Genomic DNA, 27886 nt, shown 5'->3' on the forward strand with positions numbered 1-27886 from the left:
GTGTGCGTGTGAGTGTGTCACTACCTTTTAGACTTTGGGGAAACTTCTGGACCGGTGCCCAGCGATGTCATGGAAACGCTTGAATCGCTTGGAATGATTCATGTCTGCGTAGAGCAACCATCACACCCTCCCCCATAACACATACACACACACACACACACACACACACACACACACACACACACAAATGCACACATACACACACACACACACACACACACACACACACACGCACACACACACACACACACACACCGAAACAAGGAGTTAAACCCTTTTTCTAGCCATCTTCCTCCCCCCTTTACCACCCTATCTCTCTTCTCTACTCTTTTTATTTTTTTGCCATCACTTCGGCAACTCACACTATTAGTCATATTGTTTATTCAAATCGACTCATTATATGCATGTCAAAAGAGATCATGTCTTCTAAATGATTCCTTTCACACCAACAAAGACTTGACGTATCTCTCAAGCTTGGAAAGAAAGAGCCTAGACATTGGCATTGATTCTGTGAGCAATTCCATCCTGCAGCATCTTTTTCTTCATTCTGATTAAGAGCAATGAATGTCAAGGGGGTGGAGGGGGCTACCGTGCAGTTTATGCGTTCTTGTGAAATTAAAAAGTGTACTTTTAAAATAAAACTAGATGCGTCCAATATGATTGAGTAAAATACAGATAATATTGTTTTCAACATTCATTAAAGATTGTTGCCCTTTTTCCATTAAAATAAATTATTTACAATAACCAATATTTTTCGGGAGTGAAACTGAATACGAGATGTTAGATAACAGATTTATTTGTACTTATTTTCTGTTTTACTGTTAAGATGGGGGGAAAAAGGTACAAGCATAAGTTCCATCACAGGTTCTCTCATTATTATCATTATTATATCAGACGATGGTCTGAGGTTCAAAAGGAAAACATTACAAAACATTCACACACATCAAGTATTTGCTTTGCTTTGTTTGTTGTGGTTCTATGTTGAGGATGTGGCACATTTATGAAAGCATTTTAGTAAATTAAGGCCTGTTCAGGGAGCGTCTGGTGTTAGCTCATAGCCGAGCTGAGTATCATGGTTCCTCTCAACTTGCCAGGGAACTTATGTGTCTCCCGGCATTGTGGATTAGCGGGGATTTGGTCCTCATTGCTCACCGACTTCTCTATGGGCATTATGCAGCCCAGTGGACTGACCTCCCCTCCTCCATCTTTTGTACCTTTGCAGCCAGCACACTCTTTTCAAGCAGTGCTCTGTCTGGGGGTGTTCACCAGAGAGTTTGTTTCGGTCTAATGTTACCATTGGATTCTCGAGAAGATTAGCAAAATCAGGTTCATAAATGATCTTAGCTCTAATTATTTTTTTATTTTAATTTGTGTCAAAAGATGGAAAACACCAGGAATCCCCAAAAGGAAAGCACACCTATGATGATGACATATATCGTGTGTGTGCGTGTGTGTGTGTGTGTTTATGTGTGTGTGTGTGTGGAAGGGGGATCAGTGTGTGTCGTCAAACTTGGATTTCAGTAACAAATTCTAAACTGAAATAAATGATGTTTATCTCATACAGAACTACTTTTCTCTTGTCACTTGAGCCCCTACTAAGAGAATTTTTCCCAGCACTATCGTTTCCCTGAATCCCAAATTAAATTGCAAAATACATTTTAAGTTTACAGGGTAGGAAGTGTCACAATAACATGCAAAAAAAAATAAAGGGACTTTGAGGAAAAAGTAAAAGCACTGACAGTTGTCAGCTTTTTAATGTGAAACCACTTCCTGATTGTTTTTAGGACCTCACACTTTGTAAATCTTTTTCCATGGATAATTATTCAGGAATCTTTGAGGTCAGACCCCCCCAGTGTAGCATGTTTATAATCTGTGTTGTGTTCTTACAAGTCCTGCCAAGTCTATGATGGATGAGTCTGTCATTGAAAGATGATGATGTTTCTTGATTGGGGAACATGATTCATTCGTGCTTTGTGTTCTGACTGCACTAAGTTGTTATGTGTTAGGTTTTGGCAGAGGCACAGACAAGTTCCTAAGCCATTTCAGTTGTTGGAGTCGTCCTTCTGAGTTTGTGTCGGTGTGAGACGTTCAGGGTGAGACGTTACAGTAAATGTTTATATATTTGTTGTCAAGGATTATTTTCTCGGGGTGAAATTCACAAAGTTGACCTTGAACTGTCAAAGAACATTCTGAGGTTTTATACTCTTTGTTCAGTTTTAAATCCACCGCACTTTTTTTCTATTATGAACAAGGCTGAATCAGAAGCCGGAGGAACCGCGAAATGTCTACGTAGTAAACAAGTTCGGTAAAACTTCCCCAGGTGTTTTGTATTGAAGAGTGACTGACACTGAAACAACTCAAAGTTTATGCAGTTTTTTTGTACTGTGATCGGTTTTCTCCATTTTGATGTTTGTCTGGTTGGTTCAAGTTTTTTTTTGTGAGGGAGGGTGTGATTAGGTGGTTGCCAATTGCTTTTTCCTTGTATTTGTTTTTTTCTTGTTGTTTATTTTGCTCACATGTGCAATAAGTACATTGAAGACCACATCCTTTTGCAGGCAAAAATAAAATACAGGCATAAAAATAATTCATTTGGCAAAATCTAAATAATGCAAAGAAATTAAATAAAATAAATATGTGGACATCTGTCTTCAAGGTCCATGTATTCTTTGTGTTGAACTGGTAGTAATGATGTAATTTTTAATGCTTTTGAATATTTATGGTATAGCAGTGTTTGTGTGTGTGTGTGTGTGTGCGTGCGTGCGTGTGTGCGTGTGTGCGTGTGTGCGTGCGTGTGTGCGTGTGTGCGTGTGTGCGTGTGTGTGTGTGTGTGTGTGTGTGTGTGTGTGCAGGGGGGTCCTGAATTGGCATTTTTAGATTCCTCTGATTCCTCGTGTTATATATTTCTACGCCACGCGGAAATATGTATATATGAATAAATATAAATAAATGCGTAATAATATTATATATATATATATATATATATATATATATATATATATATATATATGTACACACACACACACACACACACACACACACACACACACACACAAACACACACACACACACACACACACGCACACACACACACTGTATATCAGGCTATACTGTGTATTGTACACATTTACATGTGTGGGTCTGTGTACCAGTGATTGTTAGTATGTGTGTGTGGTAGGAAGGGCTGGGGGGTAAGGGGGGGGGGGGGGGGGGGGGGTCTTTGTATATGTGCCAAACCAGTCCAGCTGGCATCAGTGGTAGCTGAAGCTGAGGCCCCTGGATCAGTCACATACACAGCAGCGCATATGCACACACGTGTACACACTGTCAACCACATCCCCACTTTCTACGCCTCTAATTATCAACCTCTTCTGCATCGACTACCATGTTGGCGTGTATTCAGCCCCATCCATACATGCCTGATTCAAACCCTTCACCATGTACACGCTTCATTTTCCTCCACACACGCTCACTATAAAACGCCTTCATTTCATCGCGTATGGCTGCACCAACCACAGAATGTAATTACACACTAGCAGTGGTTTGATATTTAGACTGGCTGAAGATTTAAGGCTTTATCCAAAAAGGTTTGCGTGGTAAAAATAGGCTTAAAGTGGTCCCACAGTTCCGACGAGAGCAGGAACGCCTGTTCAGAAGCTTGAGGGGAAATTATCTTTTTTTTTTTTTTTTTTTGGCAATACGCTGCGGTGGTCTGTACATGTTCTCAGTTTGCAGATGCCTCTGTTTGCCCAGCCACACATAGTGAAATTGTGTATAAAAATGGTGGTCGGTTACCTGCCAATGGTGTGCCTCCCTGTCACGTGTGATCAGGACTTGGCCTGCATATGAGGAGCCAAGGGATAGGTGGTTGTCATTTTTTATGTCAACAAAATATTCAGAGAAGGCAGGTCAAACCTTTTGGAACCTGATCATCAACAAATACAATACACATTGTCATTGCTGCATTTTAAAGTATATTATTTAATAATTAAAAAATAATAATAAAATTGGAACCAAGGAGTACTTTTGACTGATTTTCCCCTTTAGTTAAATTAAGAATGAGTCAATCTGCTTTAACTGTATAGTGACTTGAAAAGAGCACTCTGTTTACATTTTGTACAATAAAATGTGTCATCTTCTAACTGTACACTCTCTTTTTGTTTTTATCCTGTCTGCAGGTAAATCAGAGAGGAGTTCCTACTCATATGGCCGAGAATCGAACCCGCACTGCCACCAGGTCAGTAAAAGAGATCAAATTTAGTATTTTATGCTGTATGAAAAAGTATAGATTGCACATGTTGTTGTTGTGGTTGTTAATTGAGGATATTGCATCTAGCTTAACTTCCAAAGCTATCATTTAAAGCACTGCTGCGGAAAATAAATAAATAGAAGGAAGTGCACAATCTGAAAGTCAGTGACAAAGACAAACCTTTAAAGTTGGAAAGGTGGGATCACAAATAATTAATGGGACTACACAAGAGGCCTAGAACAATTTAAAAGAATGGCTATTACACAAGGCACAATAGACTAAACAGATTACAAGAAAGCTCACAAGAAAACATAACACAGCTAAATGGAAGTGGTTAAAGACTTAATGATGTTAAGGTAAACATGCCAAGCACATGTCAGATATTGGTTTTTATAAATGACATTGTATTTTTATAGATGCAGATTTGAATTGTAGTTATGTATTAAGTCACTGATTCTATGTAATAAGTGAAAGTTTTATATAAACTACAAAGCAACTATGTTGTATGTAGACTATTGAAGACCGTTTCTTGGTGTGAAGACTTGTAATGTTGAAAAATCAATTCAGCTCAGTGCTTACAAACTATACTTCACCCATTAGAAAATACAAGCTGATAATTCAGAAAATGTACAGATGCTAGTTTGATGTTACACAGGTTTCATCATAGTCATGCTGTCCGCTGAGTTGCCTGAGAACGACGTTATGGGTTTAATCAATTAAAGCTTATCAAAGGGATGTATGTCCTTGTGAAAGTCAGTGGAATGAAAAGATGTTAGAAAGCGTAATGAATATGTATTATATCTCCCTTTTCAGCAGTGGTTTGCGCTTTGAATGAAGCTTCATTGATCCCTGAGGGACATTAGATCGTTTTATTTAACCGCTCGGTAACTGAAAGATACAGATGCCTCTAGTCACTACACCTTTCATTTGCAATGGAGCGTTTTATGGTTGAAAGTAGAATAATACTATACCCAATAACAGTGCCAATATAACAGATGCTACTTGAATTTTAAACATACACACAAAAGGTCTGTTTTCCTTTGGAAACTTTGGTTAGGGTATTGACAATTTACCATTTGCTTTGGTTACGTTCGGTTTTGGAGGAGTCGTGCACCATTTTGGCATCATGAGTCTCCTAAAGTGAGTGAATTGCACACAAATTATGAATCTATGTCAAGAAAATGGATCTGTTCATTGCAATTATTTAATGCGGGAATGCCATTCTGGGAAAGTGGTGGTAATTTGAAAGGGTGCCATTATACACAAACCTGCAGTAATGCCTTCATAAGATAAACCATGCCAATGGATTCTGCATGTTTCAAATGAAAAAAAAAATACTCCAGCCATCCTCTCATTTTCAGTTTGGCTCACAACAATTGTTTGTGATTTTGTGCAGATAACTGTATTTTATAATTTAGCTGGTTAACTATTTAAAGCTCACGTCGCAGTTGACAGCCTTAAACATATCTTTATTGCGCAAATTTGAGAAGATATGACCAAGTAATTTACATGTCTCAATCAAATTGGTTTTCATTAACACAGTTGTTGTAAAAGTATAAAAGTGTAGCAACCAAAAGTGGCTTGATTTCCCTGTGAGTAGATTTGTAGTTGTTGTTGGTTGCTGATATATGTATACTCCTGCTCTACTCTGACATCTTTATTCACCAGAATATACTGTACTGTGTTTAGATAAGAATAGTACTGTATTACATAATTATATAATGAAAAAAGGCACAATATGCTTTTTTTCTTTCTTTCAGCCAGCTTTACGTTTTTTTAACAGTTGATTACTAATATGCGTTAACCTAGTCTGAATTGTTTACAATTGAATTGGAATTCATCCAAGAATCTTTTTTTTTTCCCACCCCTTAATTCCCTATGTGGACTTTGAAGGGCTTGTTTGGGTTTTCTTTTAAAAAAAAAAAAAAAAAGCTTCCTGCCTTTGATTTGAGCTTTTCCTTTGTGTAGCGAGGACGAAGGATGGCCTTGACAAGCTCAGGAAAATACACAAGCAAACACATAACACAAGAAACAAGCTTTGGGGCAAGTTTTTAGTCTAAAATCATATTCACATATCACTGCTGACAACTACATTCAGTTGAATAAATTATTAAATGTTAACTTCAGCTTAACAGTCTTGAATCTCGTCACTCACATTTGTTTTATTCCTAGATTGTTTTGATGAGATGGATGGATGGATGGATGGATGGATGGATGGATGGATGGATGGATGGATGGATGGATGGATGGATGGATGGATGGATGGATGGATGGATGGATGGATGGATGGATGGATGGATGGATGGATGGATGGATGGATGGATGGATGGATGGTTTCAATGAATCCATCCAAGCACTCACATAGTGCATGTATCAGGCTATCCATCCATCTAGACCATTCATCCATTAATCTCGCCTTTTGTTATAGATTCCCAGATATTTTATTTACGACCTCCTCTTATATGCAGCTGTGGTCTTTATGTGGGGTTACAACAAATGGTAAAGGACAAAAATATGAACTAAATCAAACATTAGTGCATCACTGGCCATTTTCCTGCTGAGCTGCAGTCAAATTATCCTTCCACAGAGTCTGAATGGCTCTTGATGGAAATTGTTTGGAAATGGCAGATAAATTTACATGCTGGGCTGAAGTCCAAAATCCTTTGGCTTCATCCTTGGCTGTTAGTGAAAATTCTGTCCTTGTAATAAAAGGAAGAAAAAAAACAGTAAAATAACATTTAGAGGAGAAGATGAGCTCACATGGTGACAGCTGGCAGATTCAAATGACTTCAGTTTAATCTGCAGTCAAATAGATTTGTACTGTTTGAGTTTTGGGTTAATTTAGCTTTTAGTTTCGCACTTGGCTTCGGTGTTTGTTGAAGATTGTGAAAGTTATTATTTTTATTTTTTTACACATTAAAAGTTGTGTTGTTTGTTTTAGGTCAATCTAACCCCTACTAAATTCTGTTTTGTTTTTTAAAGCTCCTAAGCTTATTTCATTTTTTTGGCAAGCTATACACACTGTGTATTAATGTATACACATAATCAAATTCATGTTAACAAATGCATTCAACCACAAAACTCCAGTGGCACAAATGAGTATAGTGTTTCAAAAATATTCATCTTATACAAGTGCAAAGGTGTCAGTAGATCTTTTGAAGTTGTTCCTAATCACTTTCAGTGTGAGACATTTTCCGACTGGTGTTTGTTTTATTTTCCGCCTGATACGGCATTTGCAGTCGTAATACACTGTCAAATACTTTATGTTGAATGATTGCAACATGAATGGCTGAGTGATCACAATAAGCAATTTTACATCAACAAAGGCAAAAAAAAAACACCCAGTCAATTGTGATTTAAAATTGCTCTATTGGTTGCAGTCTTCTGCTTCATGTTGTGAACCTCTTTTTCATCTGAAGCTTTTCGCTGGACCCAATTTTACATGAAATCACTTTGTAAAAGATTTACCAGTAGATTACATGTGTCATTTACAATCCAAAGTGCAAGTCCAGCTTTTATCAGTTTTCATTATATGCTGGAGTTTATACGTATAGTACAGTCCTCTGATTTTAAATTATTGTTTGGGGCTGGGAAAATTGAACCTCTGCCAAAACAAGGTACCCCACCCCCTTAACCCTGTCAAAATGGTTTAACCTTATCTCTTTGTTTTTGCATTGATTTTGTACAAACCAAGCATTTACTTCTATTTTTGTTTTATCACAAATCATTTCACCGTCACGATTCCACGAGTCCAACCATTCTATTTTCATACCTCTCGGGTTAGGATGTTTGCAAACATGCTCATGCCTACTAGATAGCACATAAATGGTAAAAACAGAGAACAACAAGACAACATTTATATGTTCTCTATTATTGGTAATTAGGAGTGTCACGGCCACCCAGTTCCCTGTTGAGTTTCACTGTCCTTTTTATGCTTCTACAGAAGAGACAAACTGCATGCGAAACAAAATTTGGTTTAAAACAGCTCGAACCAAAAAGTTCTTCCGCTGTTTTCTTTTTGTACTGAGTAGTGCATGTTATATTTAAATTCAGAAATGGAACTCTGGCTTGGAGAAGCATTACTGAAAGGATGATTGGAGTAAAGTTTAGAATGCCCTTTGAACTCCAGTATGTAAGACTTTAAAACAAACATTTATGATTTGATTTGATTTGTTTATTTTGGCAAGTACATAAACTACAGACTTATTACAGCTTCATTTCACATTATGTTTAACATGACTTCTCAAAAAGGGAAGCGGGTTGAAGCAATTCTGTTTATCTAGTCTCGGTTACAACCACGTAACAAACATTTATCTTCATTAAATTAATCATGCAGCAACGTTTATATATAGTGATTATTGCTATCTAAGCCCCTTCAAAAAACAGATAAATATTATCTTAATATTTTATTAAGATAATGTTTAAATATGATTTTCTTATGAATCTGATCCTTAGGTTCCAAGTTTCATCCAACCCACCTTTATTATACATTATGTACTGATCATTTCTCTTTGAGTCATTATCAAAATTGCATATATCTTATTGTGTAACTCAAATCGAAGCACTAATAAAGTCAAACATTTTAGGCTTAGCTCATTTACATTTACTCCCTTCATTTTTTTCTTTTTTTTTTTTGCCTCGATACCCATATTGTCTCCTTCACTTCCCACTGCCCCGCCTCCTCTTTTAGTTGTAATTGCATGCACAAAGCTGCCAGATATGGTGAGGTGTAATGTGCTGTCTGATTCCTCTCTAAGTGTTCTTAAATTATTGCTATGTGTTTGTCAAGCCAAGCATTGAGTGCTTATTAAGGATAATGCTTTGAACTGATGCTTGTGTGTGTGTGTGTGTGTGGGGGGGGGGGGGGGGGGGGCATGTGTGTGTTTGTGGGTGTTAGCTAGGGGTGGCACAAATTGTCACTTTTGTGTCAACAGGTTTGAAAAAAAGTTACTTCTCTCCGTACTACTAGCTGCAAGTCTTCATCAGCCTTTTGAAACTTCAACTGGTTGTCCATCTTCTGTACCGCTTGTCCCCATGGGGGCCACGGGTGTGCTGGATCCTATCCCAGCAGTCATCGGGCAGTAGGTGGGGGACACCCTGAACTGTTTGCCAACCAATCACAGGGCACACAGAGACGAACAACCATCCACACACGCACTCACACCTACGGGTCAATCAGCCTATCATGCATGTTTATGGGATGTGGGAGGAAACCGGAGTTCCCGGAGGAAACCCACGCAGGCACGGGGAGAACAAGCAAACTCCACACAGGGAGGGCCGGAGGTGGAATCGAACCCGCACCCTCCTCACTGTGAGACAGACGTGCTAACCAGTACCAAGCCGCCTTGAACTGGTTGTTGAACATATAATTTAAAGCAAAATAACTCAATCAAGCAGTACAGAAAATGTTTTTTAAAAATGCTTGGTCTATTATGTTTTTTAAGTTTCTTACATAGATTGCCTTTATGTTTGGATGAAGTAATATGTAGTATTTTACCATCATTGTTATAATTGGAAGCAGCAGCAGTGCGAGTAGTGATGAAGGTAACTAGCATAGTTTTTTTTTTTTTTTTTTTTTTTTTTTTTTTTGAGGGACTGGGTGACCATAGTCATGACAGTGATGAGGTGGTGCTGGTGTGAGAGAGAGGAGAAGGTAGATGTGGTAGGGGAGAAGGAGGCAAGTAAAGCAGGAACCAGAAATAACCAGACCGCTTCAGATGTGAGTCAGGCTGCCATACTATAGAGTTGTACTCTTGTCCCAGCCAAAAATTAAACTTAGGACCACTTGACTGTAAGGCATCCGTGCTAACTGCTACCACACTGTGCTGTCATTGAATCAACTGAATCAATTGAATTCAATTAATTTAAATCAGCTCTTAAACTGCGGTTGTGGCAAATTGGGTACGATTTGTGGTTACACAGTCTTTGCCCTGAGTATGGTGAGTTGTTGGGTTCTGCTGGTTTGAATGTCTCTGGTATGCCTCAGGGTTTGGATCCCTCAGGAACCTGTGTGTGTGTGCGTGTGTGTGCTGGTGTGTGTGTGTGTGTGTGTGTGGGGGGGGGGGGGCGTGCGCGCGAGTGTGTGTCAGCTGGAGTAAAGCTGGCATACAGGTGTGCTGATGCTTTACCAGTATTTCCTTGAAATGTTTCTCTCACTCTCAACATTTCATGCAAAAAAAATATATATAGTATAAATACGTACGCACACACACACACACACACACACACGTTACTTGACTTAAGTCAGAAAATCTTCGGACTCAAATTGCTTGGCTAAAATTTATGAATGACTTGACTTTAGACTTTACTTTGACTTAGAATTCAAGACTCAACATTATTTTTACTTGAACTGCACAACTTGACAAATGACTTTGTTTATATCTGCATATTCAACATAAGGAAACATTAAAAAAAAAAAGTATAAATACGTACGCACACACACACACACACACACGTTACTTGACTTAAGTCAGAAAATCTTCGGACTCAAATTGCTTGGCTAAAATTTATGAATGACTTGACTTTAGACTTTACTTTGACTTAGAATTCAAGACTCAACATTATTTTTACTTGAACTGCACAACTTGACAAATGACTTTGTTTATATCTGCATATTCAACATAAGGTGACATTAAAAAAAAAAAAGTAGGTCTGGTCGATAAATTTGTGCATCCGCAGTCATTACAGTGATAGCTGCCAAAAGGTTTGCTTTTGGCAAATTGTAATTCTGTTCTTCTTAAAACACAGAGAGAAATTCATCAGTTTAAGTATCGCCAAAAGCGATTTCCGGATATTTTCTTTTTGTTATTCCTCTAACCACACCCATCAAGTATTCTCACTGCTTCAGCAAGATGACAAGCCTAATCACTGAAGGTCAGAGTCACAGAACTCTGAGAGTTGCATTCAGCCATATGTCTTGATGAGTGTCATGGCAGAGACACTCATCTGTGTCCCTCTCAGTGCGTCTGTATTTGTGCGTTTCCCTCCCGGACTCTCTGGTAATCTATCTTAGTTCTTTCCTTCTTTGTGAGCAGCTGGCCACGAAAAGCCCAGTCAGCTCTGCAAGAAACAGACTCCACTGTTGTGTGTGTATTATGTGCATATGCATGAGTGTCACATGCATGCACATCCCAAATCTCCACTAAATATTTTGGAGCACTAGATGTCAAACAAGGAGACTGCTCAAACATTTTGCACTGATGTCATTTACATGTACAAATGAACCAGCGCAAGTGGTGCACATAAACTAATGGGATCTATAAAAGTACGACGACTACAAATACAAACGACTGCAAGCAATCACAGTCCAAATGTCTTTTTTATGCTAACAGATGGTAACTATCTTGCGTGATCCCCGTGTCAAAATCATTTATTTTTTTACAGTTATTGATATGAAATTTGTCCATTTTGTATACGTGAGTAGTGATGAATGAGTACCGATATCACGTATTGGTGCCAATGTGAGCCTTTTTTCCAGGTATCGATTGATTTGGGTGCTTCACATGGATCTGCACGCTTATTGATATTTGGCGGCTTGGTGGTGAAGTGCTGTCTCCATAAGGGAAAATACAATTGATGCTTGTACTGTCCGTTTGGGGTGCTTCCATAAGTAATAGCCGCTTGCCTTGTCCCAGCCCCTTAGCACCACCCCTGGTCAGAATGTGAATGAAAGCCATACTTACGTATTGACTTAGCACTTAACTCGCTTTTGTTACTTGGTATCCAGAGTGACATCACTGAGTACAGTATATTACAAGTAAGGACACGGAGACAAGCAGGTAAAGAGAGACAGTCAGACAGACAGATGGGTATTTTGTCTCTCTTCCAGCTCGTCTAGTTGCCAGGGCGACCGTCTGGCCTGGCTCAGCGCTCAAGTACGAGAGGAGAAAAGCAAGAAAAGAAAGAAAAGCACCACAATCAATGAGACTCTTTTTGTTTTAATGGGAACCCCCTTTTACCCCCAGATGACACACGGTCTCACGGCGAAAGATGACCGAGATGGCGTGTGTGTATGTGCGCGTGTGTGTGTGTTCGGGCCTTTGTGTCTGACTCCTTCTTGTGTGTGAGGCTGACTTTATTTAAGACAAGGACCCTTTTGTTTTAAGCAGGAGAATGGCACGGAGGCCGAGGCTGGCCCTGTAATTGGCCTACTTAGACCCTGCTTAGCATGAGAAAAGCCTTTCTTGGCTCATCGGTGCCAAGCTAACTCTTGTTTTCAACCACAGAGAGGACCGATGTGCTGATCAGAATTCAGATTAGTCTGAAAAACATCCACTGCTACCTCACAAATACAGTCCTCCACTCTCTGCTTTATACACACTGCACGCTAATTACTTGACGACAAAGCCGGGCGTTCGGGAGGGGGATCTATAATTTAACAGAGTAGTGGAACACTCTATTTACAGAAGGGAGGGGGGTCACTTTTTCACCTCTTTATTCCTCACTAACTTTTTATGCCTCTCTAAAAAAGTTCCCATCCATCTTTCCTTCTGTGTCTTATTTGTGCCTTCGCTCTTCCACTGATCAGCCCAGCCGGCACTTGTTGCTGCAGAATGATTGAACTTAATTAGAGCGACAATGTGAGAGGTGTTTGGAAAGTCTGAGTTGTGAAACAGGGTCACAGTTAGAGGAGGGAAGAAGCAGCACAGAGGAGAAGTTAGATTCTGAGTCTCGGCAATGATGTTCCATCCATGGAGGTACTGTAAAAAGTTTCAAAATGCTCGACTGTATTTTCCTGTTGTTTATAGTTTCTTTGTCTAGCTTTTTGCCTTATCCTTACTATTATTATTATTAGTAGTAGTAGCTGCAGTAGTAGTAGTTGTTGTCATTGTGTCATAGAATTACTATTATACTTTCAAAATGGAGATTACTATAAAGACTTTGTTTTGTTCCATTTATGTTCCAATTGTATTGGTGGTATGATTTCAATTTTTATTGCCGGGGGAAAGTCCTGGCAAGGGAACGATATCAGCATTAGATAAAGTGGTTTGAGTGCTTTGATGTTTTTGCTTGAATGAAAACTTAAAAGTACTAAAGGTAAAGATTAAAATCTCTTTAGCAACCAGTCCAATTTAAAAAACAGCCCCTTTAGAACTTCTAAGCAACATCCAAGTCTTCTAGCTGAGACGGCAGGCTTAAAAGAAAAAAACAAAACAAAAACGGACCTTTTGTGCATCGTTGTCGGTGTCTTGGATCACTTACACAGATGAATACACTTGATATATTCATTAAAATTTAAAATTTACCATTATTGTCGCAATGTCAGATTCCCCCCAAGTGTAGTGCAGCAGTAGCTCAGGCTGCTTTACAAAAATTATGAGCTCAGAGCGCCGGTGAACTTTTGCTAGTCATGGGTCAGAAATGTCCAATTTCTCGGTATTCTGTTATTGTCTGAATAAACAACTTGTGAGATTAGATGTCTGCACATTTATATTAAAGCTGAAATTTATTCATAACATTGAGGACAATCATACAGAAGTGCAGAACACATGCCCAAATAACTATGCACTGATTAATACAATTCTTAAAGTGTACACTTTTGTTTTGCTTGGACTGTCTGGTTGTTTTGTGTTATGCAGACTTGTTTTTTTTACTGCAGACAAAATGGTTGGATTAACACTGCCTTTCTTTGTGTCCCACTCTGCATCTGGACCAGACACTTTTGGGCGGTGAAATGGGTTTGGGGAGTCCCGGTGCCACGTCGCCCACCAAGCCGCCTGGTCAGTACTACCAGCATTACGGCACCAACCCCCGCAGGAGACCACTGCATATGGACTCTATGGGTAAGACTGTGCTTTTGATAAAGGAGTTTTGTACACATAAGTTACTTTTTTTCTACATAAAACAAAAACAACATATAGATTGTGTAGCATAAAGTCTGTCACTATGGTTACCTTCAGATTGCTCGTGATTAATTAAACGCGTATATCGTATATCACTGAAATGAAGCCTGACATTTTTATATTTTTAACATTATGCAGTATCTAGTCTAACTATTTTTTACCTGAAATTTTAGGGTTAGGGTAGAGAATTTAGGGGCACACAACGTAAAGTGAATTGTGTAAATAAAGTAAGGATTGTGTCAGCAACAAAAAAAAACATTCAAGAATAATTAAAAATCACCATAAATCACTTAACTGACTGGTCTCTCATGCATGAGTAGTAGAAAAATTTACTTGCATTTTCTTCAAATAATAGGAGGAAAATATCACCATTTGGATAAGAAAAAAGATCTGCAAAAAACATAGATATTAATGGCAAACAATTTTTAAAAAAAAATCTATATTTCTGCTATCAAGTGTTTGTTTTACTCTGTAATTGTCCTCTTTCTACCTTAAAGATTTTTTTCTGAAATCACAGTCACGTTCAAAGATAATCAAAACAAATTAAGTATCTTATCTATCTGGCATTTCTGGGCATGCTTCAGTAATCAAATTCCTCCTCAACATAATACACCACTGATTGAGTTTACGTTAGCATTTAGTGAGTCAAGACTTTAAGGCAATAGTTACTTCCTTTATGCTTGAATTTTTTTTCTTGATTTGATTTCATATGCTACAGTTTTCCCAAGTAATAATGTTGATAATAATAACAAGTGCTGACTCCATTGTGACCAGTTTGAAATACAAAGATGAAAACCATATCAATGCAAAATACAATTTGAATTACCTGTTAAATATGCTGGGCCAGAATATGAGATTCGTCTTTTATTTATCTATGTATTCATGTATTTATTTTTTTGTATGTGTCGCTACCCTGACATGTCAGTTTGTAAGTGTGTTAGAAAAAGGAACAACATTCGGGACAATAATGCTCAAGTGTAGCCTTGGTATTGTTTGCCTTGATAGGACACGGAAAACACACACACGCAAACACACACACGCACATGCACACACATACTCACACAAATGGTCCTGGGCCAATTTCCAAAAAAACATTCTTTCATTTTTCCATCAAAGTCTCCCCTTCCCAGTTAATGGACTGCTTCTTTGCTCCCTTTGAAAGAATAGAAAACACTGTCCTAATACAAAATAATATAAACATAACCTGTTTTCTTTTATCAAAGCAAAAGGGGGGGAATCTAGCCTGCCTTTTCGTAGTGAGTCTTTTATATTTTCCACATCTTATTTTGTTCCCATTGTTTGCAGTCTTTGTAAATAACATTGACAGGCAGTTGCAGAAGTGTCCTTGCTCTTTCCTCGTTGCCAAATTGATTCAATCCAAACAAGAGCTGTCCTATTAAAAGAAATGCGGATGTTAAACTCTTATTTATTTGTTTTATTGTGTTGGCTATTTCCTTTCAGAACTTCATCCCAAAAAAGTACGGAAGGTCCCTCCAGGCTTGCCATCCTCAGTAAGTGATAACAATCCTCTGTATGATTGCTACTTGAAGGATGTGTTATTAGAGAAGTAGCTGCTGATGCTGGGGTTTATAATCACTGAGCTGCTTTTGCCAGAGAGCAGCACAGACTTGTTTCGATGACTGAATGATGAGAGAAGGCTGTTTATTATTATTTGGGTTTTAAAAAAGATGAGTCTCAAAAAAAGAGAAAAAAATACATTTACTTGCATAAAACCTTTAATGACAGCACATAAGGTCACGCGCTAATTTTACGAGGTTAGTGTCCAGATGACAAACTGCATCCTGTTGTCTCTTTGTTCTCCAAGTTCAATTAATTGTAGCATTGAATGTGATCATTTTATGATGTGTGAATATTTGTCTATGAAGTAGTAAGGTGTAACTTTAAGATTTAATTGACAAAAATTCTACGAGAGAGACTTGGTGATTGTATTGTTTTAAAGCTTGTGGTGTTTGGCTTTTGGGCTTTTGGTTCCACAAATTTGTGAACATTGTAGCCATAGACAGGTAAAATAATCCTATATTTTATGTGAGAGTGAATCTGTAAGCAATGAGTGAAAGTATTTCTGGTAAATGTTCCTGCCACTGAAACTAAAGGTGGCTGCTGCAAGCTTTTTTTTTTGTGTGTGTGTGTTGAGAGACATTTGCCGTTGTCTGCCATTTGAAAGCGGTTTTATTTGGACTGGTGACTGCTGGAAACAACCGGTTTTATTTGACCGTTTTCATCATTTAATTTCATCATTTATGCATGTAGAGATTTTTTGTTTGTAGTCTCCATCAAACTAGCTGGTAGAGTTATTTTTATTCTTCAACACTGACCTCATTAATCATCACTTAACGACTGCTGAATGCGCATGGTGTCAGCTGCCTATTTGGCTCAGCAGGAGTCCGGCTTTCTGTGACCTCGGCCTGCTTTGTCCCGGCTTCCTGCGCTCTTTCCTCTCTGGGCCTACATCATCCGTGTGTGTGTGTGTGTGTGTGTGTGTGTGTGTGTGTGTGCGCGCGTGTGTGCATGTGTGTGCGCGCTTGCATCCGCACGCTTGAGTGTAGGAAAGCAAAGAGGAAGCACAAATTGTTTCACAGATTGATGCTTTTGGTGGCTTTTGTGTTTTGAAGCACAGTGTTTATTTGTTTTCTGTAACGTGATAAGGTTTCATACGAAATGGTCTTAACCTTGACTGGACAATAATGTTATGGAAAATCGTTGTTGCTGTTTAGACAAAAAATACTCAGGATTTTTTTTAAGAAAGAGCTTCTGTCTCATCTTTACATCTTGTCATCAGCACACTGAGCCTGTGGGGGCCATTGATTTTTTTTTTTTAGACAAGATTCAGCTCTGTTAGGTGTGTCAACTGCACACTCTGCTGATGGTAAAAGCCACGTTGGTTGTTTGGCCAATGGAGGTTGCCTTTGTATCATATTAAAGTTCATTTTTTGTCACTTCTTTCCATGCTTCCCATTTACTTTTGTTTGTCAAATTTGGTTTGCTGAGTCACTGATTTACTTTGAGAAACAATTAAATCACACGAGAGGAGAGCGTGCGATGTCTTTGTAATCAAAAGCAAATGAAGCTAACATTAGGCTAACATTAGTATGTTGTACAATTTTCTTGCTGTGCTCCTCTTATGGTGATTCATTTTAGACGATTGAAACTGAAATGTGACAAAACAAAGTGCATGTTGAGATTACCATGCAAAATGGCCAGCAAAAATTCAAGATAGTAGTGTCAATACATGAAACATAAAGCAATTAACATTTGCAATATATACCAATATTATTGATTTAATTGTATATTTATTATTATTATCATCATTATTATACCAGAAGCAAACATTATCATTGTAGATAACGAAAGCTAGGAAAGATAAGACATACTATAGACCTTGACCCTGACCTTGATCACAACTCCAATTTAGTACCTTATGCCTTTTCTCTCTCTCTCTCTCTTTCTCTCTTGCTCTCACGCTCTCTCTCATTTGTGTGTTTGTTTAAAGTTGACAGCGTTAATTAAATTAAACCAGGTCTTGCAGAAGGCACAGTAGGACAGCCAGGGGTCCCCAGTGGTCCACGGGTGGATGAGGGATGGTGGAGGGTTGGGGGTCGGCGGGGCGGTGCAGGACAGATTGTTGTTTGGTGAGCCACCCTGCCCCTCTCAGGCGGTTCTAGGCATTGCAGAGTTGCGCCAATCCCACGAATCAAATGCTTTTAATTAAAAAAATTTAAAAATCATAACATTTTTATGTGCCAATTATTATTGTTTAGTGTATGAAACTGCCCAAGTAAGTTAATATAGAGCGGATACGGTTTGATATGTCTGCCAACATGTTTGAAAAATGGTCAAATAATAAAATATGCACAGAAACCCAAAATGTTAATGTTTTTATGTACAGATCACAGTTGATCTCGTGCCTATCCCTGCTGACTGTGAGCGAGAGTCAAGTTACCTATTAATTACATGGAGCTCAATAACATGTATGTGAGTCTGAAATTAGTCTGAGTGGGCGGTCCTGTCTCATGAGGCTCCGGTCACCTTGTCCTCTATACTGCATGGCCAAAATTGAGTTTGGCGACTCGGGGCAGAGATATGGTGTAGCTACCAGTCTGGTTAAAAAACAACAATTGCAAATTGCAAAGAGTATGTGAGCTCTATAATGACAGCATTAGTACCTACTACTGTTCATCAAGGTACTTTCTTTGCCTTGACCCCCCCTCCCCCTCTTGGTTTAATCCAAATATTTTGCTTGTAGGAGCTTTGTGTTCTATTTGCTGTTTCCCATTAGTGCGGTCCTATCTATGTAGCAGACATTGGATTATTGATGTATTTGTCTTGTAAAGGTTAAGTGCGTATGCCAAGGATGGATTACAAAACATGACCAGTAGCCCACTGCCTGAGGCTGTCTGACCTTCCCCGGCGCCATAACATGTTGCTATGTACGTCAAACAGTAGTGTGTGGTAATCTTCTGAAATCAACCACGATAAACTGAAAAAAAAGTCGAGGCATGTTTTATTTTTTAGTTCAAAATGATGCCTCATGTATGCATATTCTAACTGGGCAGTGCCTTGAAGCTTCTGTGTTTACGCTGATTGTAACTAGTATTAACATTTGTTTGTTTTCATTAACTCGATAACTATATTTATTTTAGTAATTGACGTTCATATGAATAAATGTGTGATGACAGCTATAAATTAGTTGACTATGCATCTGTAATCGTATTATTTTCTGGGATGTTCAGAAGTGATTAAAGTGTGAATCACAGATTATTAGTATTGTTAAACAACATTATTTTTGGTTAGCATATCAGCAGCAGTGTCATCTTTACATTAAACGTGAAAGTATTTTTTTTCCTCCCCCTTTCAGTTGATTATCTTGATTATCAGTTCTCTGTGAGTTACCTTGCCGGCGCACAACACCAGCAAGTGTTCGGAGAGTGTTGCCTGCTGACAGCTAATTGCTCTGTGATCTTAACATGACAAGCTGTCAAAAGCTGTTTTCGAGAATTTGTGAGCCGAGGAAAAAAACAGGAGATCATTTGCAGCACTTGTTAAGCAGTTGATGATGTTTACAGCACAGCTCACGTCTCCTCATAGAAATGTTTGAGTCCCACTTTACAGTGGCCAGTGTTTTTTTTTTATTTATTTCCTTCCTTCCTTCCTTCCTTCCTTCCTTCCTTCCTTCCTTCCTTCCTTCCTTCCTTCCTTCCTTCCTTCCTTCCTTTCTTTCTTTCTTTCTTTCTTTCTTTCTTTCTTTCTTTCTTTCTTTCTTTGTTTCTTTCTTTGTTTCTTTCTTTCTTTCTTTCTTTCTTTCTTTCTTCCTTCCTTCCTTCCTTCCTTCCTTCCTTCCTTCCTTCCTTACTTGGACTAAAATAGACATTACATCAACAATGAGCCACTATATTCTTAAAATTGCACACTAAATCATTCTGACGGTACACATTAATAAGATAATGCCATATCGGCCAGTGCCATAGCAGATCACTATCTTTAGTGTCTATAATATTGGCAGACCAACCCATGACACCACCACGAACATTATTGCATATAAATACAGAGGAACCTATCAAGTTGGAATTTAAAAAATATGGACGTAAATCAACATTCCAAAAACGTGCATGATTTAAATGAAGTCTCTAAATTGTCCAGTCCAGCTGACCAGCAAACTTAATGAGGATAACGGGTATAGAAAATGACAGGACAGATGTTTTTACGTGTAATAGTGGGTAACTCCAGAACATTTTTAAATGGGATGTGTGCCACATCTGTAAAATAAATCACGGGAATATTACAACTTTGACATTGATGGTCTTAATTTTATACACAAATGTTAGAGTATTACTTACGAATAGCCGTACAGTTAATCAAACTTTTATGATGGAGACACTGTGACCCTGGAATAGATTATTTCAGTTTTTATTATTTCCTTTATCAAAAATCAGAGGTCAATCCACTTCTCTGAACAGATTGTTAGTTAGTCCTCCGAGGTTTCACCATTTTAAAGGACATATACGAAATCTGCTTGTATTGTATACAAATATTTGATTCTCTGGAGTGCCTGCCTCATAAATTGTGAAATTGAATAACCAAGTAAAATCTATAGTAATGTTAATTTGAGTTGTCGCCTTGGAATTGGGAGTGGGGGGGATTGTTTGCCAATGTCATCTGCCACACCGCAAGAATAATTGACAAGTGTATTTTTGTGAAGAAATGATGACTCCAACAGTGGCAGTTCAATTGAAACACTCTCTAGGCGATCACTTTGGGTGTGTGTGCGTGTGCGTGCGTGAGTTACGTTTTTAAATTAGAATTTTAATAGCATGAGGTTCTAATACATGACACTAACATTGTCGCTTCTTGAAGTTGTTGGTGGAGCAATGGGTGGGAATTTATTTAACTTACTGAATTATTTTGCAAATTTCTTGTGTATTGCGTCGATGTACGTAAATATAGATATGAAGCTATGACACAAACCGTGTCCAACATGGCAGTAAAGACTCTATGCCAGTGGCCGCCCGCACATACGTGTTGTTTCCTTTTTCTAAATGATCTTCAGCCCCTGTATCATTTCAAATTCAGCTTTCAGAACCACAACATCAGTGTCCTTCATGATAGAACCTAAATCTGTCCATCCATTTAAATTGTGGGTGTCCTCATCAGGGTCACAGGTGAGCCAAGCCTACCCCAGCTGAATTTGTGTTAGGGGCAGGGTAAACACTGACCACCAGTTAATTGCAGATGATAAAACAATACTCAAAATGTCGCACCTTTGTCAACTTGGGTCAGTAGAGAAAGGTGGCTAGAATAGTTAGGAAAAAGTAAGGCAGACCCACACTAAGGAACCAACAACACAAAAACTACCGTATTTTCCGGACTATAAGGCGCAGCTAAAAACCAAAAATTTTCTCAAAAGCCGACAGTGCGCCTTATAGTCCAGTGCGCCTTATATATGGACAAAATCCCTAAATTTAAACTGGCCCGAAGCATTGTGTCATGAAATCAATCATAATTTGCCCGCTGAAGACTATGAATCATGAATCAAAGAGACTATGGATCATTATTTTGTGATTATAAAGTAATTTGTTGCATCTGAAATTGCAATAAAAAAGATAAAATGGAGAATTATTTGATTTGGATTAAAAATCTGACGTGATGCATTAATGGTGCGCCCTATACTCCAGTGCGCCTTATATAGGGACAAAGCTTTAAAATGGGCCATTCATTAAAGGTGTGCCTTATAGTCTCGTCCGCCTTATAGTCCGGAAAATACGGTAGGTGAAAGGTTTATTGACAATTTACAAAAATTCTATCCTGATAGAAAAAAATACTTTGCATGCTAGCGCCATACTATGCATTAAGCGTATATTTCATTTTGAGTTACAAGTTGTCACAAGCCAGGAAAAAAAAGAATCATGCATGTCATGCATGCACTCTACTTAACATAGACGCATGCGTATTATGGCACATTTCCTTTCATTCAACAAGTCGCTAGAGGAAGTTGTGTTCCATTTTTTGTTGTCAACCCCCATCGTAGCATTTCCTCTCCAGTTTGCAGAATTTCTCAAAATGTTCCGTTTGTTAGGCTGAAAGGAAAATCACAGCAAAATCACCATAAGGGCTGCTTTGCATTTTTAATTAAGAAACTAACATATGAATATATTTGCATATTATTGAGTTGCAGATTAAATCATGCATACATAATTAGCGTGCAGCAGCGTGCGTTTGCCTCGTTCTAGCTCGGCTCTGCGCTTACTGAGTTTTCCGATGGATGCCACACACGCACACAAACACTTTATTGAGACTCTCAAAGACTCACTTCACAGACACACGTACCCGCCCTCTCCAAACACTTTGTGTACTCTCTTCCACTCTGTTCAGTTTATATTTCCAGCAAAATTAGTTGAGGCCATACGTGATTTTTAAGCCTGATTACAGTGGAGCGAGAAAAAGCAAAACACAATCTTCTTGTTCACTCTCCATCTTGCACTGTACATAAATTCATTTGACTTGCCATGTCAGACATTCTTCCGTTACCAATTGATGTCATCTGTTGACATGCAAGCACTCCTGAAAATTATAGACGATTACTTACTTGTATTATGCACACAATTTTCCTACAAGTAAAAACTTCATTAATTACTTAACAATCACTCATTAGTTTTTTGTGACTTTAATTAACCAACATATAGCTTGAGGGAGAACCTCATTAACATACTGTATTGGATTTCTTGTGACAACCTGACAGCTAAAGTGAGCCTGTTAACTCTGCCAAATTATATACATGCAAGAAAGGCAAAGTTAAGACATTTTCAGATTTTATTACAGATCCAGTAATGTGTGACACACATGTGGGATCCTGATTGGTGCTCACATATTTGAGGGGCTACTTGTCATAGTCCAATACAGAATAAAGACAATACTGTACTCACTATGTTGTTTTCTGGGGAAATTGGTGCATAGGCTTTTACAGCAAAGAAAGGACAGGGATGTTAAACAAATTGAAACAGAATTACAATAAACCACATTTAAAATATCCTGCAAACCCAGCACGTACACCGCCATATTAGGGGGCAGGTGCTCAAGCACCAACTCAAAAATTGGCAACCATTGCCAAAATTATTCACACAATTAGAGATACAGTGGAAGATTTATTTTCTGTTAACCCAATCAACACAATTGAGAAACCTTTTTACAAAGAAGATAAAGTGATGGCACAGTGGATATAAAAAGTCTACACACCCCTGTTCAAATAGGGTGTGTTTGTGTGCACTGTGGATCACAAGAACTCAAATAAATTACCATTTGATAGCAGAACGATTCCGAGGAGAATTGACGACAGAGAGCATTTTTGTTATTTATTTAATTATTTTGAATTTTGATAAATGGAGGGGGGTAGGCAAAAGAATACTTTTCTGATCCAGTATAGAAGAGCTGGTGCTTGAGCACTATGTGTGGACGTGCCTGCTGCAAGACAGTATTATAGCTGTGAATGCATATTTGATAAAGTATAATTGGCTGTGATCACTTGGTAGTAACTGTCAGCTCACTATAAACAAGGCCAAGCCAGCTCAGTGTTTTTGTCTTGGTCTGTGAGGAGGAAGAGACAGCAGAGGAAGAGTGAGCAAAAGTGGAGGATGCTAGAATAGGAAGGGAGAAGAAGAGGACGGACTATGAGAGGAAGCTTGGGAAGCAGATGAGGGGCAAGCAGAAGAGCAAATGCAGGTGCATGTTGAGGAAGCTCACAATAACAGGAGGGATAGGGAAGGGATGGGCGGGACAATACAGTAGGAATGCAATCTCGACATCTCTTAACATCTGCAGTATTTTTTTTTCATTATCACTTCTTCTCTAATTAAACTTCTACATAGCTTACTCCCTTCATCTGCTGTTTTCATTTCAATCTCTCACTCTCATTCCTCCTCTTTTACTGCTCCTCTCCCTGCTCCCATTTTTGTCCCTTTCCCCTTTTTGTTTGTTTCCGTGGCCATCGCTCGCGCAGGTTTGTTCGCCACGCAGCAATTAGACCAAATTGAAAATATGCCTCTTTTTATTTTTCCTCAACCGGTTCACTTTTTTATTTGGGTTCTATACACTTTCCCCCTTGATCTTCATTCCTCCCTCCCTCCATCTCTCTCTTCATTTCCCATTCAGTCTGGTTGGGTACAATGCTGGGAGGCTGCCAGTGCTGCAGACAGATGGTCCACTTATTAGATGTGCATCAGCCCTCCCTCCCCTTCCTGCAGCTCGCTTTTTAATCAAATTAAAGCCAAAGGAAGAGAGGGGAGCGATAGAGACCGTGAGTGACAGAGAAGGAGAGCAAGAGGGGTTTGGGAGGTTTGCTAGCTAGTTTTGGAGTCTACTATTTGTTGTAATAGGATGAGTGATGATAATATTAAAATGAAATTTACAGAGACTAATACACTGCCTTGTCTGTTGTGGGGACTGAAAGTACATCTGTCTTCTGTTTGTCTCCAATTGTTAATTCCATCCGTTTTGTTTATTTTCTTGTTTTTATCTTTGGTCGGCAAGACCCACTCATGTTCGATGTAGAAACTCTCTCTAATGGGGCTCCTTTGCCTCATTTTGACTTAAGTGTGGTAAAAATGATGCCATCAGCATTATGTAAGCTTGGGAGGTGACTGATATTAAACCAGTGCCATATAATGGGATTTGGATTATGTGGACCTCCTTTGGGAAAATTTCTATTAAAATGTTTGAAGTAAGCCATGTATAGAGGCTCGGTAGGATACATTGATTTGACAACTTGGTGCATGTATAGGTAGGATAATAGCATAGGTAGAGAGTAGTAAGCATCTGCTGCTATAATTTACCCCATCTTTTCCTATTTGAGCAAGTCCCCGAAGCTCAAGGTGAAATCAGTGCATCTGATTCATATGATCAGCTTCTCAGAGGCATTTGGAGAGAAACGGGAAATGATTGGACATGAAAAAGCTAATGATATGTATAGTGGGAAGAGAGTGCACATAACTGTGGTTAATTGCACCAGTTTAGAATTGAGGAGACGTTTTGTTGTAATAGTGATGTATGGCTAAGAAGAACATTTTTATTACCTATTAATTTGATGTTGATCAAAAAAACAAGTATTCTGATTTTCCAAAACTAACATAGGGTGAGAAAATGAGGTGTGTACAAACGGCATGAGCAACTGATCTGTTTTTTTGTTTGTTCGTTTCAGTGTGACTTGTAGTACTTCGAAAGATGTACTATGCTAATGGCTTACTGGGGCGCCCTATGTTTTGTGAGAGTTATCTTTAATTCAATGAATGAATGCATGAATGAATGTCCCATTCTTGACGATAACAGGTTTCAATCATCACAAAACACTTATTCTCTGTACATTCCTAACTTGCATACAAGTGTAACTGTTATCAACCATGAAATATACAACAATAAATCTTGTGCCCATCCTGAATTCTAATGAGTGTGAAAGATGTTTGCTGGGTTGTGATGCGAGAGATTACTTATTTAATTGTTAAATACATGACCAGATTCCACCATTTTGTGGAGGTGAAAAGATAATAATCCTTTATGATTGCAGGAAACTTTTGTTGTAGTAAATTTGGTGTTATTTGCTTCTAGTATCCATAAATAACCCTGAATGTTAATCATAATTACATTGGAATCTTAGAATAAAGTCTCCCTTTAATTATCACAGAAACATCTGACCAATGGAAATTAAGCTTAAGCACGTAGTAAATATTCCTTTAAACGCAATGTTTGTCGTAGCTGTTAAAGTAAAATCAAAGGTCATGCAAAATAATCTCTATGTCTCATCATTGTGCCAAAAAACAAAAACATCAGAATACAATCATTCAATAAATAAAACAAAAACAGATGGTGTTTCTCATCCCCCAATGGCACTATTGAATCTGGTTTTGAGTATTTATTTCTTCCTCACAGTGAATTAATTTTAATATGTTTTGTGAGTAATTCTTCAAAAGTCAATAACTGCACCTTTTTCCTATTAACCACATCCCACCTATCCCTGCTAGAACCCAACAAGACCCTTCACGGCTCATCCAATAAATGAGATTTAAATTAGCAAATCAATAAGCAAAAAGAATCTTCATTGGCTTCAATCACAATTAATGTTAGTTTTCTAACCAGCGTCAAACAGAGCACCTTCATAATATTCTAGGTGTTATAAAATGTTAAATATGACCAGAAATATGAATGCATCCCAGTATCAAAATTTCTCCATCCCAAAATCCTTAAAGGTAGACAGTTTATTTTATTTTACAATACTTAAAAGTAATCCACTTAAAAACAAGTTAACTGTGTCAAGACATAATGCCGAAAAAGGCTGGTATGAATTTGAATATCCCAATTAACTTTGGAGATTGTGGTGTATTTTTTCGCTACTGTCCATGTCAGTTCTATAAATAGCATGTTGTCATGTTTGAAGCTATTCTTTTCTTTGTGCCATCATGCTGCTCTCACTTGAACAATCACATGAAGAAAAATTACACTTTCTGTCGACAAGGGATTGTAAATAATGAATGCCCTGGCATTGGCAGTAGCTCAAGTAGATGAAGAAAAGATGAAAACAAAAGTGGGGAAAAGCTCTCTTATATGATTTGTTGGTGCTATTTTGATGACATATAATTCCAAATATTCTTACGAAATATTAGAAATGGCAATGGAATATTTTCCATTTACAGGGATTCAGATTAGCATCCAAATAGTAAAAAAAATGCCAATTGACTTTGAATGTAGTCTTTTTTTATTTGAAAACTTAATGCGGATAGAATTGAGGAGCAAAGGGAACAAGTTGTGAAATTAGTGAGATAAAATTAATTATAGCAAAAAAGAAAAAATAGGTAAAGAAGTTCAGGGAAGATGCTTTGGGAGTGAGAAGGGGGGATTGGAAGAAAATGAGAAAAACGTGGAAGAAAGAACGACGGAGTAAAACAGGAGGGGGTAAAGTGGATGGATAAGAGCAAAAAAAATAGGCGAAGTAATAGATGGAAGAGAAAGGGGTGTGGAAGGAAAGAAGGGAGCAAAAGAGGAGAGAAAGGGGCATTGGAGGCGCGGAGCAGCGAGGTAAATAAAGACGGGGAGAGTGGAAAAAGTGAGCCCACTTCAAAGGCGTGTGGGGGGGTGAGAAGGAGGTTTCCAGATTTCGCTGTGGAAAGTTGAAAGAGTGGAGGCAACTGCGCGCGTTGCCGCGAGTATTGGCGTGCACGTTCCACCCGCTCGTTCCTTGTGCGTGCGCGACGGACGGGGAGGAGGGTGGAAGCAGCGAGGAGTGGGGAGGGGGGGGCAGAGAGGAGGGGCACTCCGCGCTCTCTCTCCCTGCCCACTTTGCATATTCCACGCGCCTCGGCTCGGCCATATGGGAAAATGCAACTGAAGGAATTGTCGGCCGAAAAAAAAGCGCGCAAGCACAGACACGCCAGCGGAGCGGAAAAGAGTTTGACATCATAACAACAGAGCGAGGAAAAGTTAGCGCGCGCCACAAGAAAAAAGAGCCTCGGGTGGAGACGGCGCGAGGACAGCAGACGATTAAAGACGACTAAAAAAATCTGTAGAGAAAGAAAGCAAGCAAAAAAAAGAGAGAAGGGGAGAAGTCGACCTTTTCGGGTTTCTGCGGAGGACAGGAACGATGTATTGTGCGTACACCATCCCGGGGATGACAGGCAGTTCACTGATGTACTACTACAATGGCAAAGCGGTAAGCGCTCTTCTGTCTTCGTTTTACTTCTCTGTGCGCATCCAAGGAGGAAGAAAGAATGAGCAATGAGGTGTGATTGTGAAGTGTGCTGAGTTCACGCTCCAACTTCGAGCGCGTCAAGGTGCGACAGTCGCTCCTTGCCTTGGAACACGCTCAAAATGCAAGCGTGCGCGCACGCGTGTACGTGCGCGCACACGTGTATGACTGAGAAGGTATAGCAGGACACAAAATACGCGCTTGCGTGCGATCGCCTCTCCTGATCATTTAGCAGTTTTGCCATCAAGCTTTCAAGTCTCAATCGAAATAATCCACCGCGCAGATTTATTTTGCGTGTCTCTCGTTCTCTCAATCACTTATTTCAAATTATCCAAATGGATGTCCACGTGAAAATAGATAAGAGCCTTATTAGTCAAAGAAGGTATTGCGTTTGTTGCTGTCAAGTGGACTGACATGCGTGTAAAACATATCGCGTATTTTGATTTTCTTTTCCTAAAATTGGCAAAGATGAAATGACAATTTTTGCGTGTTAAAATAAATTCAATCAGGGCTTTAAATGCATTATTTTATTTTTTATTTTATATATTTTCGCATTGC

The 27886-nt window shown here is 38.7% G+C and overlaps 1 protein-coding gene across 7 annotated transcripts in view; it reads left to right on the forward strand.

Annotated features, from left to right (window-relative positions):
* Positions 1-27886, forward strand: part of tcf4 (transcription factor 4) — a 161507-nt gene that overhangs the window by 90559 nt on the left and 43062 nt on the right. For 6 of the 7 annotated variants that reach the window (XM_088393018.1, XM_088393016.1, XM_088393019.1 and 3 more), the window contains 3 exons: positions 4176-4234; positions 13902-14028; positions 15550-15599. In XM_088393018.1, coding sequence (XP_088249144.1) covers positions 4176-4234; positions 13902-14028; positions 15550-15599 — 236 coding nt within the window. Of the gene's footprint in view, positions 1-4175; positions 4235-12622; positions 12943-13901; positions 14029-15549; positions 15600-27886 lie in introns of those variants that run through there. The other variant, XM_088393020.1, reaches the window with a different exon arrangement.

This window comes from Syngnathus floridae, chromosome 12, assembly GCF_059516105.1.
Source record: "Syngnathus floridae isolate MCC-2025c chromosome 12, RoL_Sflo_1.0, whole genome shotgun sequence".
Classification (NCBI taxonomy): Eukaryota; Metazoa; Chordata; class Actinopteri; order Syngnathiformes; family Syngnathidae; genus Syngnathus; species Syngnathus floridae.